This window comes from Protopterus annectens, chromosome 2.part0 (genome assembly GCF_019279795.1).
Source record: "Protopterus annectens isolate FY-2018-M chromosome 2.part0, PAN1.0, whole genome shotgun sequence".
NCBI classification, from domain to species: Eukaryota; Metazoa; Chordata; order Ceratodontiformes; family Protopteridae; genus Protopterus; species Protopterus annectens.
Window position 1 is genome coordinate 909,195,424 of NC_056728.1, and position 13,186 is coordinate 909,208,609.

The 13,186-nt window shown below is 37.7% G+C and overlaps 1 protein-coding gene across 1 annotated transcript in view; it reads right to left on the reverse strand.

The window, feature by feature from the left end:
* Window positions 1-13,186, reverse strand: part of LOC122792789 (anthrax toxin receptor 2-like) — a 465,974-nt gene that overhangs the window by 222,445 nt on the left and 230,343 nt on the right. The window contains exon 4 of the mRNA XM_044060359.1: window positions 5,833-5,914. Coding sequence (XP_043916294.1) covers window positions 5,833-5,914 — 82 coding nt within the window. The remainder of the gene's footprint in view (window positions 1-5,832; window positions 5,915-13,186) is intronic.

The following is a 13,186-nucleotide window of genomic DNA, read 5'->3' on the forward strand; positions in this document are numbered from 1 at the left end:
AGAAAACAGTAGCCCATTAATCCTAACCAGTCTGTGAATACTTCATCTTTATTTTTCATGGTGCTTTCTTCTGTTTCATCATTTTACTTGTATTTACTTGCCAAATCTTGATGACTGGGATTTGACTGGTGGAGAGAATCAATTCACTTTTAACACTTTACTGAATTATTCACTGAATCTTCCACTACTTTCCCTAATAATCACATAAGCATTTAAAGCAATTTTGCTGGATTCACTTCATGCTTATGTCTCACATCTTTTATTTTGCTATGTGTATTTTCCTCAGTATTATAATTAACTGCTTGTTGAAAAGATGATGCACAAAAATGTAGTGTAATTCACTGATTAGGACTGTAGGTAATACCATAAAATAAAACATTTACAAGCTGGAACCTGGGAGATAAACCACTTACAGGCTACCTATGTCCATTAGAGACACAGGTGCCAAACCAGTTATGAATTTCCTGCTCCCTATCCAATTGCCCAAGTAACACTTGAATTGGGTTAGGGAGGAACTTTGCTTCACATGAATGGGGAGCCTGTTCCAGAGAAGGGGGTAGTCTCTGGGATACATGCCTATCCCTCCAGCAGGTCCTATTTCTATCACAGGCAAGGTTTAAGTCTTTAGAAATAGTAATTCTGGTGCTGTTTGTTTTGCTGACATGCAGGATGTTCAGAGTGTGGTCTGACAATGCTTTGTATGCCATGCAGAGGTCTCCCTTCAACAGCCTGTTACTTAATACAGGGATAGGGCCTTGAGGTGATCTGCATAGTCATTATACTTACACCCTGTATTCTTTTAGGAAGGAGCCTCTACAGATGCTCCAATTGTTAGATATGCCTGGTTAGGCACTCATCATGCGCTGTAGGCACATGTCATTACATTTATGTTTTTTGTATTTCATAGTAAATGGATTTTTTTTAAAACAGTTTTTCAAAACAGTTTTTTTTTTACTTGTTAATTAATTGAAGGATATGAAGTCACAATTATTTGATTATAAAATTAGGGTAGAAGGATCGGTCAGCATCTGATGAAGTCCTAATGGTAGGACAAAAACGCTGGTGTGTTTTTAGTGTTTATGAAATGATTTTCAACTAATAAAGGATTCCAGTTTATTAAAATTTCCTATGAGTGGTGACTCTCACCTTACAGAGCAATCTTTAAGTTTTAGTGGTTAGGTATACACCAAAGGGGGCATTACACTCAATGATAGGTCAGATAAATACCAAATACAGTGGAACAATGACATCCTTGGACCTAGACGTCATACCTTAAGTTGCACAACATTGAAGGATTTCCTCACTACTGTAGACACATGTTGGTTAAAGGCTATATGTGCGTGTCCACAAGTCTCTAATTACTGGGTCAGCTCTTAGGGGTATGGTGTCAATATGATAGCTACCAGGGGTGGATAACTTCCCAAAGGATATTATTATACATTTATTGGCATTTAGTTTTAGTCCATGACTCTTACACCAGCCATTTATCTGTGTCAGCCCCTCCTGCAGAACATTTGTGTGAGTGATTCAATGACATCTCCTACTTTGCAATCATCTGCAGATTTAGTCATCCAGAGGCCACTGATATTGGCCTTGACTTCAAAGACAAACACAGAATTAGTTAACTTATCTCAAGTGACAAGAACACTAAACAAGAATCTAAGTGGCAATCCTTAGATCTGCTCGGAGTTAGTGTAGAATGGCACAAAATACACTGAACCAACCGATATAGCCAACATCCTGGCAGACAGGTTCAGTGCAAACTTCATCCCCTCTCACCCCCAAAAGGGCCCATAACTATACCAGAAAAATGTAGTGCCCCTGAAATCACAGACACTCAGGTTAAAACAGCCCTCTCCAAAGCCAAAAACACAGCGTCAATGGGACCGGACGGTGTCCCAGGCTCCACCCTACACAAGCTCAAAGATGAACTAACCCCTCACCTAAACACACTGTTTAAACTCAGCCTCTCCATAGGCTACATGCCCACAGAGTGGCGCACAGCAACGGTTATTCCGCTCCACAAAGGTGGAGCCACAACGGACCCGGGAACTATCACCCTATAAGCCTGACTAGCTTGGTCTGCAAAGCTATGGAGCGCATCATCATGGATCTCATTAACAGAGACATTGGAACCCTCCAAACACTGGACCCTACCCAGTTCGGCTTTGTTAAGGGGAGATCATGCCTCCTAAACCTGATGGACTTCTTTGAGACAGTTACCAAGGCTATAGACAAGGGGAAAGGTGGTCCACGCAGCCTACCTAGACCTCACAAAGGCCTTCGACACCATTCCCCACTCAGGTATTATAGACAAGCTCACCAGCCTGAACATAAACCCCTACGTCACAAATGGGTTGCCAACTGGCTCACGGACAGAACCCACATGGTAAGAGTTGCGGGAGCTAGGCCTGACTCTAAACCGGTTACAAGTGGCATTCCCCAGGGCTCAGTCTTAGGACCCCTCCTGTTTGGCATATACTTCTCAGAGGTACAGGCAAGCACAGGAGGACTATGGCTGACCAAGTTCGCAGACGACTGCAAACTAGGGGCTATAATTGACTCTCTGGCTGACATAGACATCCTCTCCAAAAGGGTCTCACGGAGACAGATATCTGGTGTCAAAACCATGGCCTCAAGCTAAATGCCAAAAAGTGCATAGTCATCCCCTTTGGAAAAAACAAAGTACCCACAAACTACCACATAGGTGGTAGCCCCCTATATACGGAAGACATAATAAGGGTTCTGGTGACCCAAGTAGACAGTAACCTCTCCTTTGATAATCACATTGCCAAAGTGGTTAGAAAATCCTTCTATGTGGCCCACCTAATCACAAAAGGGCTTGTATCCAGATCGAAAGATCATTGGGCCCCCCTCTACGCATCACTCATCAGACGCATCATAGAGTACAATGCCCCATTTGGGATGTACCTTACAAGACACTTGCAACAACTGGAAAGACCACAGAAGTTCCACACCAATAGGATCACTGGCCTCAAGCAGATGCCCTATACAGCTTGACTGAAGAAACTCCAGCTGTACTTGGTTGCTTACCGCCTACTCAGAGGTGATCTCTGCCTGACATAAAAGGCCATGTCCAACCCAGAATTGATGGACATGCTCCACCTAAAGAAAACCATATCCCCTTAAGACACGTGCTCCAGGGATCTAAACTTCACCACAACAATAAATAGGACGTGCTGGAGGGATAGATTCCTGTCTCAGAGACTTCCCATGCTCTGGAACAAGATTCCAATCTACATTAGGCAGACCTCCTCACTAACCCTCTTCAAGAGAAACCTAGATGAGTGGATGGGAAAGTTTACCCCAGGGATCACTTCAATGGCTCTGCTGGACAGAGGTACAGGGAGCTAATCTAAGGGGGTGGCGAAAGCCAACACATTCTGGCTAGGCTTATAAATGTCTTCAGGCAGATAGCCTAGTAACTACCTATGAACCTATAAACTCCTCACCTTGTTTAAAGAAAAACTCCACCTTCTTCTACAGTTTAACTCAACTCTGAGGATGCTTTTCTCCCTATTATTCCTATATGCTGCATAATCATTGTACTATCTTATTCTTCTTTTTGTGACCCCCCCCCACTTGCATCGCCTACTCCTATGGACCAGTAAAGGCTCCAGAATTAAACAGACTCCTGCAAACCCTCCATTACAGACTATTTACTGCCTGTAAAGGATAAAGAAACACACAAACAAAACAAAAACATAAGCACTGGACATTGTATGTGTACTTACTATCCAACCACTTTTTTAACTGTGGCATACAACATTAGCAGTGTTTGCACTGGCTGTAGCTGGAACCAATTTGTGTGGCATGCACACCTAGCAGGGACTCTACCAGTAGGTTGCCCGTCCCCTACTTGTTTAATCTTTCATCTTCATTTGTACCCTATTACCTGGCCATAACCCCACTGTCTCAGAATAAATCTTAAGTTACTAATTTTCAAAATAATTGGCCTGACACAGATTTTACTTGCTGTCAAATTTTATTAGTTTTCCTGTTTGCCATATTCTCCTATTTGTAGAACTCTGTCCGGATCTCACTGATTGGTTCTGGCTGATGTGATAAAGCTGGCCTGGAGATCTTACAAGTCCAGTTAGAATATGGACTCCCAATTCTGTTGCAATTTACTAAGGATCTCTACGGATTTGGAGATTTATCCATCTTTTATCAAAAAATAAAATGGCACAACTCTTACCTCACAAGATAAACTGACTACCAATGAAACAACATCTGAACTTTCTTCTTTTAACTCCAATTTCGGAGGTCCTGAAATCTGGCCATACTCCCATACTTGTCAGCATAAAAAAGTTGTTAATTTGAAGAGTTTATTAGAGAAGAAAGTAGATAAATGTGCTACTGATAAACAAGTGAATATTAACACTAAGGGCACCTATGCTTGCCATCATTGTAAGCAATGTAGATTTTTAAGCAATTCATCTTCGGTTCATTTTTCACACCTTAACATCACACATTGGTCTAAGAAATATTACACCTGTCATAGTGAAATGGTAGTGTATTTAGCCCAGTGTCAGTCCTGCCCTAGTTATTATGTTGGGATGACTACAGGAACCCTAAAAAAAAATTAGTGAACATATTTTGGCTATTAAAAAAAAGGATATGACAAATGCAATAGGTAAACATTCGATTGAATGTATTAACTTTAAAAAAGTTTATTTTTTCTGTCTTAGACAGTGTTGATATTAGTTTATTCACCGGCAATAATAAACTTCTTTTGGAATGCAAAGAATCTATTTGGCAAGTATATTTAGGAGCTGATCATGCTCCAGGACTGAATGATTTAGTTAACATAAAATGTTTTTTATACACCAAATAAATGTAAGATATTCATTTGTATATTCATATTTATATATATATATTTATTTTGTACATACATTGTTATACATATTTTTAATACAATTTAGTAAATTTATTCATTATATTTTATATATATATTTTTTTACTTTAATGAATGTAATTAATTTTTGACATCATTGATCATGTGATCATAGTTTCATTATATAAAGTGCTTTAGTGTCTGGGAGAGTTGTTTTCTGATGAAGTTCACGTTAAATAAAATGAATGAAAGCGCTAAATATTGGTGTTCCATACCTTCCTGACTGGATTCGTTCATCTTTTTACGTTTTGTTTTATGGTTACTGGTTTCATTTTCGAGCAGTTATTTCGTTTTATGCAATACAACTCCCTTACAAGTACTGACCAGGCTTTTTCTGTCCTTGGCCTAAAAGTCCAGGACTCCTGACCACTGGACCCTAGCAACCATATTGAGGTCAAAGAACTTGGAATTAAACTAATTGCTTTCTTGACCAAAGGAACACTAAACAAGTATCTTCCTCATCCTTCCATTATCTAAAAATTTCCTCCACCCATCCATTACTTAGAGTGCCTGTCATTTAAGAAAACTTAATGGTTTTACAGTTAGAATGTGGTGTTATAATCTACACACCCCACTCTACTCTCTGCTGCTGCTGTTTAATAATATTTGTCATCATAAATATTGTATATATTTTCTATGGCTTTGCAGTTTCTAGCTTGGGTCCAGGTAGATGTCTGTTATCTAGATTAAAGTAAATTAACTAAACTTGCTCAGTAAGAATCTAGCAAGGACTGTTCTGCAGGTAAGATACCAATCAATGTTCTATTATGCAAATCAAAGAGGAACAAAGTATTAACTGAGCTTTTTTTTTTTAAAAGGAAGTGATATAAAGACGACAAAGCTGCCTGTTGGTACATGTTTCTGACATAAAGGACTAATACACTACAAAAAAGAATGCCTATTTGGATACATACTGCTTTAATTCCTTCGTGCATATATGTTTCTCCTCCTGTGTTCACATTCTTCAATCTCTGAAGGCCATTTTTAATCTCAGCTCTAAGAGAAAAAGAGAAAGTGAGATTAATGTTTTTTCAAAACTTGTATCATGTGTTTTTTTTTTAGCTATGTAAACACTTTTTTTCACTCTAACATACTGTGTGTAGTGCACTTGTTATTTTGGCACTGACTGATGTAATTTTATAATGTTTTTACACAACACCAATAAAGTGGCTTCATACTGGAAAGCCATTGCTTATATTTAGTTATTTGTAACTTGCCATTGTTAAGCATGTAAATCCAAATATTGTCATCCGATATTCTATCCAGTCTTGCTTCCATGTTTCATTTAACAGTGCTTATTAACCAAAAACAGTTAAACATACAAAGTAACTATTTATAACACAATCTGAGATCAGGAGTTAGAAACCTTATGTTTTATTTTCACTACGTCATGAATCTTACCACCAGGACCAGTGACTTCTTCCCTTGTTTTGGAATCTACTTTGTTAAATATATACAGATCCAGCAGAGCCCAAAAATCTTAACCATGTGTATCTTATTACCACTGTCCATGGTTATCTTACTTGTAATATTCTGAGAAATCTCTTCCCTCATTTCCTTAGCTGTTGCTCAACTTCTCATTTCATCTCATCTTATTCAGCTATGACCCCATAAACAGGGACAACTCTACATCAGGATATGTGCTGGGACATAGCTCAGTACTACATCCTTTGTGCTTTGTTTATATTATATACTGCTATATTATTAAAAAATCCAGTTTATCAAATTTGATTTTATAACATGTTCTGGACTGGTAACATATAGTATCTGCAAGAGAGGTCTATTTTCTCATTGGTATTTCTTCCTTTATATCCAATTAGGTTTGACTGAGTTATGTCCCTGGTAATGGTACTAAATATAAAGCAAAGAGTAACTGTGAAAGTGGACACCCCTGCTTAGTTCCTCTAGCAAGGCAAAATGTTTCAAATGTCTCAATATTAATCCTTACCTTCGCTTGAGGTCCTCATTAAACATAATATTGCCCATGTCTGTTTAAACCCAAACGCATCAATGGATCTCTTTATAAACTCAACACATACTGCCAAATGCCTTTTCAGCATACAAACCTATTAACATTACTGTCCAATCTGTCTTTCTGAATATTAAGGGTTTTAGTAATATTTTCAGATATTTTACTACATTATATAAACCCTCACAGATCCACATCTATTATTATTGGCAATATGTTAGCCATTATTTTTGCCAAAATTGTCAAACTCTTGGTTGTCACAATTCAAAATTGAAATGGCCCTTGTATAACCACGGATCAAGGAGATCTTTCCCACCTTTTGAGAGAAAGGAGCAGTAATTGTAGTTATAAGTGAAAGGTACCTTTCCATTTAGAAAAATATTGTAGTGCATGGAGAACATGGTAATTGCACAAAAAAAAAAAAAAAAATCAGTTAAGTGCTTCTACAGCATGAGACCCAATCTTAAATGTTAAGCAAGACAGGGCTTCACTTATTACATTAGGTATCTGCAAGACAGGGCTTCACTTGTTACATCAGGTATCATATGCTAGGCAGTTCAATCTGCCAGTAATGACCACAAATGACACTGGCAAATGACAGATTTGTTTATGTCTGACTGTCTTGTCTGTGCCAGTAATGTGACACTGACTTTCTGTAACATACAAGACTGTGCAACTAACTTTCTGACAGCACTCGCCAAGATCTTTATGGCTTTGAAATACAGCAGAATACTTAGCTTTTTTTTTTTCTCTTTTCTATTAGTGCATGGAGCAAATAAAGCTCCACTCACTACAAATAATTCTGATTGGGTCTGTGATCATAACCTCTTATTGTTTTTAACACGGATGCCAAGATTTAACTTCTCATGTTTTGATCTTGAAGTGAATTTCTTGGTGTCCATGTCTCAAACACATAAATAAGCTGGCTAGGATTGACTCAATCCTCAATGCTAACAAGTACCAGGCAGACATTACTTCCAGCTCCTTTTTTCAGACTTCTGTTGGAAACCCATCACTCTCAGGGGTTTCCCTGTATTCTAGTTTCTCATGGATTCTTCAATATCCTTTATTTTTGATGCTGATGTACATCTTGTTACTTCTGTTAAGCATGGAGGGTGTAATTGTCTGGAATATGTTACCATTCCCTGTGTCTTACTCTAAACTTGTAAATCATGTTTAATAACGTGTACTGTAATTATTTACCACAACATTCACAATTTTTACTGAGACTACTTCTACTCTACAATTTTCATGATTCCAGGCTTTAGTTATCTTTTCAAACCATTGCTGCCTCAAACATAAAGCCAACAAATTGGTTGCTTTACAATTATTGTCATAAAATTGTTGTTTTAAAACCATTGGTGTAAATTATTTCACATTTTCCAAATAAACATGCATAGACATTCTAGCTTCTTTCAGTGGTTCAACTTGTTCTGCTCCTTTTATTCTTCTGAGTTGTTCTATCCTGAGAAATTCGTTACATTATTTCATTTTACTACCTGCACATTGACAGATTTTACACACCATTCCACAAACAGCTCTGTTGCAAAATACTTTTATAGGACGTCATTTAAGATACAAGATCAGTTTTTTAGGTTACATTATCCATCCGTGTTCAAGGAAAAAAGGACTTCCTGTTCTTAGATGTAAATATTTTTTGCTGTGCGCGCTCCTTTTTGAGCTACTGCCTTGTACCTGAAAAATGCCTATAGCTAATTTTTGCAATTTGTATTCAGTTGCAAACATTTTTAAATCCATAATACACATTTACACCGCAAATGTTTACAAACACTAAAGTAAAGAGTAAAGAATTGACTTAAAATATTGTGGTTTACCTGGAAGTGTGTGTCGGCAGACATCTCTTTTACTGCTATTTTTCCTACAATTATATTTAATTTGGTAGTGAAATTTTCCAGAATTAACTCAATTCTGCTCATGTAACAGCAGTTAGTTAGTCCTTACAGTCAAAGACTGAAGGAAAATGCAGGCATGATGACGCACTGAAGGTCTGCTCCTACAGTAAAGTAGGAAGATCGAACAATTTATGCTGATTCACAATGGCATTTTAGTATCACTTGAAAAATGTGGAAGCCAAACAAATGGTGATGCTGCTCTGACTAAGTTGAGGTGAGCCGTTATTGTATTAGGATTAGGGTTTATTTAATATTAGAAAATGAGCAAACTTTATATCAGCAGCCTGAATAGAGAATTAATGTTTTGCAGCAGGGTATTAATGTACAAGTAATGCCCACTGAAAAATGAGTCCACTGCTTCACGGTAGCATATCAAGCTGCTGTGGCACTTGGACTGAAAAAACCTAATGGCCGCCATTACATTGTTATGCTCGTCAAGTAGTGCTGCTGCTGTTTAGTGAGTGTAAAAAGTGTAAACATAAAAAAGTGCATGTCTGTGTGTGGGTGTGTTTAAGTATATGCATGCATGTGAGCGTATGTGTGCATGTGAATGAAAGCAAGATTGATTGAGCAGTTATTTTACGTTCACTAAGCTGCGTTTTTGCTGTTTAGTAAGTGTAAACAAAAATAAACAGAAAAGTTTGTGTGTGTATCTGTAGAAGTGCTTGTGTTTCTGTCTGTGTGTGTGAGTGAATGCATGCATGATAGCAGAAAAGACCGTGTGTGTGTGTGTTTATGAAACAGAGTGAACAGTGAAATCAACTGAGCCGTTACTTTACACTCTTAGCAGCGCTCTGCTGTTTAGCGAGTGTGAAGTAAAAAAGAAAAACTTAAAATAACAAAGGGTCTGTGTGTATGTCTGAGTGAGAGTGTATGCTTGTATGAAAGCAGAAAGAGAGTGAAGAGTGAGAGCGACCTCTGGCAGCAGCAGCAGTTAAGAGGTCTGCATACCTCTCAGCTGTACAGGTTTTTGCAGAATGTCCTGATTTTTGCCTCATATTTTGGTATGGTCCTCATAACATTTTGGTTTTCTGGTAAATCGCTGGCAAAGCACTGAGAACTGAAGTCAGAAAAAATGACAGGCATTTGAATTTCAGACTTCATTCCCTTTACAAAATGCATGCTAATGCAAAACCTGTTATTCTATCAACTTTATGTTTGTAAAAACAATATTTAAAAATTGTCCCTATTTTTGGGCCTTTGTTCCCCCATTATTTATGGCTTTGTCCATATTTCTTGTTCTAAGAGGCTGAGTGTTATGCCTCTCAACCTCTTATCTAAACAATTATTTTCATACATTTTTGATGCAAAATGCTTCCTCCAACACCATTTACATATACTACAGCAAGTTTGAAAAATTAGCCAGATGAACAATTTTACATCAAAAATATATTAAAAAATATAGTACTTAAAAAATAAGTAAGTAAAATAACAATTTTACAGAGACCCCATTCTCTAAGTGCAATAATGCCTGACAGGGTGTGTGTTAATGTGTAATTAAGACCCTTCAATGGGTGCAGAGGCCCTCCGCCTGCAGTGCTGGACCTCATAACACCCCTGGGTGGGCATTAAATACACATTAACAAATCATGTTTGGCATTATTGTTTGCATATTTTAGTGCACAGTTTCTGCAGTACGCTTGTCCTAAGAGAGACAAAAATTGTACAGGAAAAGCACGCAGAAACTGGACTAAGTGTGCTATTTAGGAAGGTAGGGCTGAAGTATTAGACTGATCTACAGGGTGACATAGGGAACACAATATTGTGGTACACAAGGCCTTCTGGCATACTTCTCAACCTATTAGCACAAGAAATCTGGACAAAGCTTAAAACCAATGGAGGGGCAAAACCCCAACAATAGGGGTAGATTTTGAAATATTGCTCTTACAAACTTAGAAAGTTGCTAGAATAGCAGGATTTGAGTTTGCATGCATTTTCTGAACGATATGAACTGAAACTCAAATGTGTGCGATTTAGCGACTTCAGTCTTCTGTGACTTGCCAGAAAACACCAAATTGTATGAGGAACAGATAAAAAAAAAAAATAGGAGGCAAAAATCTGGACAGTTGAGAGTTAAGTCTTCAGGGATCTTTCTTTTGAATTACTTTTAATTAATTCAAGTTGACAAACTAGTTAATTTGAAAGTTAATGAACTGAAATTCCTTTAAAACAACATAAAAAAATGACATGGTTCTTTGATTAGTTCAGCAAATGCATGATCTGCTGGGGATTCACAACTCATTCTGCACACCATGTGCTTTATCTGCTGCACCAGTTTTAAGGCGTGTGTGTGTGTGTGTGTGTGTGTGTGTGTGTGTGTGTGTGTGTGTGTGTGTGTGTGTGTGTGCGGGCGCGTGTGTGCGCTCGCGCGCATGTGTGTCTATTACCTCATTTATTATGCTGTGTGAAGGGCAGTGGCAGAAGCCAGTAGGATGGGATTATTTACTTATTTAACATTTGTTTACCGGGAAAGTCTGACTTGGAACAAAGCCAATTTTCAGCAAAGGCCTGGGGAGAAATGTTCCAGATGCAGGTCTTTGTAACATGGAAGGAAACTGGAGCACTCAGAGGAAACCCACATGAACGTATGGAGGACATGCAGACTCTCCACAGAAGGCACCCCAGCCAAGAATCAAGCCAGAGAACTTCTGGCTGTGAGGCAACAACGCTACAGCTGTGCCACTGCGCTGTCCTAGTAAACTCACAGATGCTGACACCCTTCTTCCCCATTCTACAAGGGAGAGTAAAGGCCACATTTGGAGCAGTGCAGAGAGAATTAAGTCCCACTGGAAAAAAATATTTTAGTTTGACTCGTTAATTTGTTAAATTAGTAAACTCACTATGCAGAGAGTAGCCCACTAGCACTTTCATTGCCTGAAGGGACCCTTCTCAAAAGTCATTTAACAGGCATATGGAGGCTGATGGGCTCAAATGCAAAACTACAGAATGAATCTTATGAACAACGTACAGCCTCATTTCTGTGTAATATACTGCCAGTGGCACAGAATTATGGGATATTTGAATGCATCACATTTCAGACAGCAGATAAGAAATGTGGAGTTGATAGTGATAGCTAGCAGCTGAAAGGGGTGACTGAGAACTGAGCTGGAGGGGGGGGTATAAATAAGAGGAGGGAGTAGAGCCTTGGAATATATTACCTGAAACACTGGTCCTGTGCAGATCATCAGATAGGAGTTTGAAGTTAAGTTTGTAAATCGTGAAAAGGTCGTGTAACAACTAACTATAAAGTACTGAACACAAGCTACGATGTTAGAGTACTGAAATTTAAGTGACATGAACCCTGACCTGTTACTGACACCTCTACAAATTTGTTTCCTTAAGTAATTCCACAGACAAAAGTGGATAAATACAGTTATTTGTGTAGAACTTGTCAGTGGTAACCTTTGTTTGCTTATATGTTTGCAAGTACCTTGCCGCATATTAACTTTAATCAGTTAAATACATGCCTGCTCTATGACTGAAAGTCCTTGTGTAAAGGACCATGCACTCTATGGACCTCTTACTAAGTTGGTCACTGCCCCCTTTTGCTTGACTAGTAGACTATACTGCATATGCCAGGTATTTAGCATCAGGAAATGATGGTAAACCGGTTTTACTTGCACCTCTTCATTAATTGCTTTGTTCTGGCTATAGAGTTATTGCACTTTGTTATAAATTGGCCAATAAATTGACTTAAGGGTGGGGTGTCTATTTAATAAAATGTATTACGAAATAAACCCTCAGTGTTGTCTCTTCCTACATAGAGCAGGCTATATCTCTTCCTACACAGAGCAGGTTATATTTCTATTTGTTCTAACACATATGTTACTACATTACTATTTGTTCCAAGATTGTGCAAAACAGTGTAAAGATTTAGGTTGTGTGTTATATTTGTAATAATTTCACTCAGACTGGATAAACTTTGTGTGTGTGCGTACTGGCAGCTTCTGTGAGACAAAAAGCGGCTCAGAAGGTATTATAAATTTCTTTATAACTGCTGAGCAACCAAGACAACACTCCAAATAGTAGCTTAAAAAGCAAGGCAACACTCCAAGTAATAAAACAACACTCCAAGCAGTATATACTTATATAATTAAGCTATTTGGAGTGTTGTCTTGGTTGCTCAGCAGTTATAAAGAAATTTATAATACCTTCTGAGTCGCTTTTTGTCTCACAACAGCTGCCAGTAATTTATCAGTTTGTGGACTGTGTTTATCTTCTTAGTGTGTGTGTGTGTGTGTGTGTGTGTGTATATATATATATATATATATATATATATATATATATATATATATATATATATATATATATATATATATATATATATATATATATATATATATATATATATATATATATATATATATATATATATATATATATATA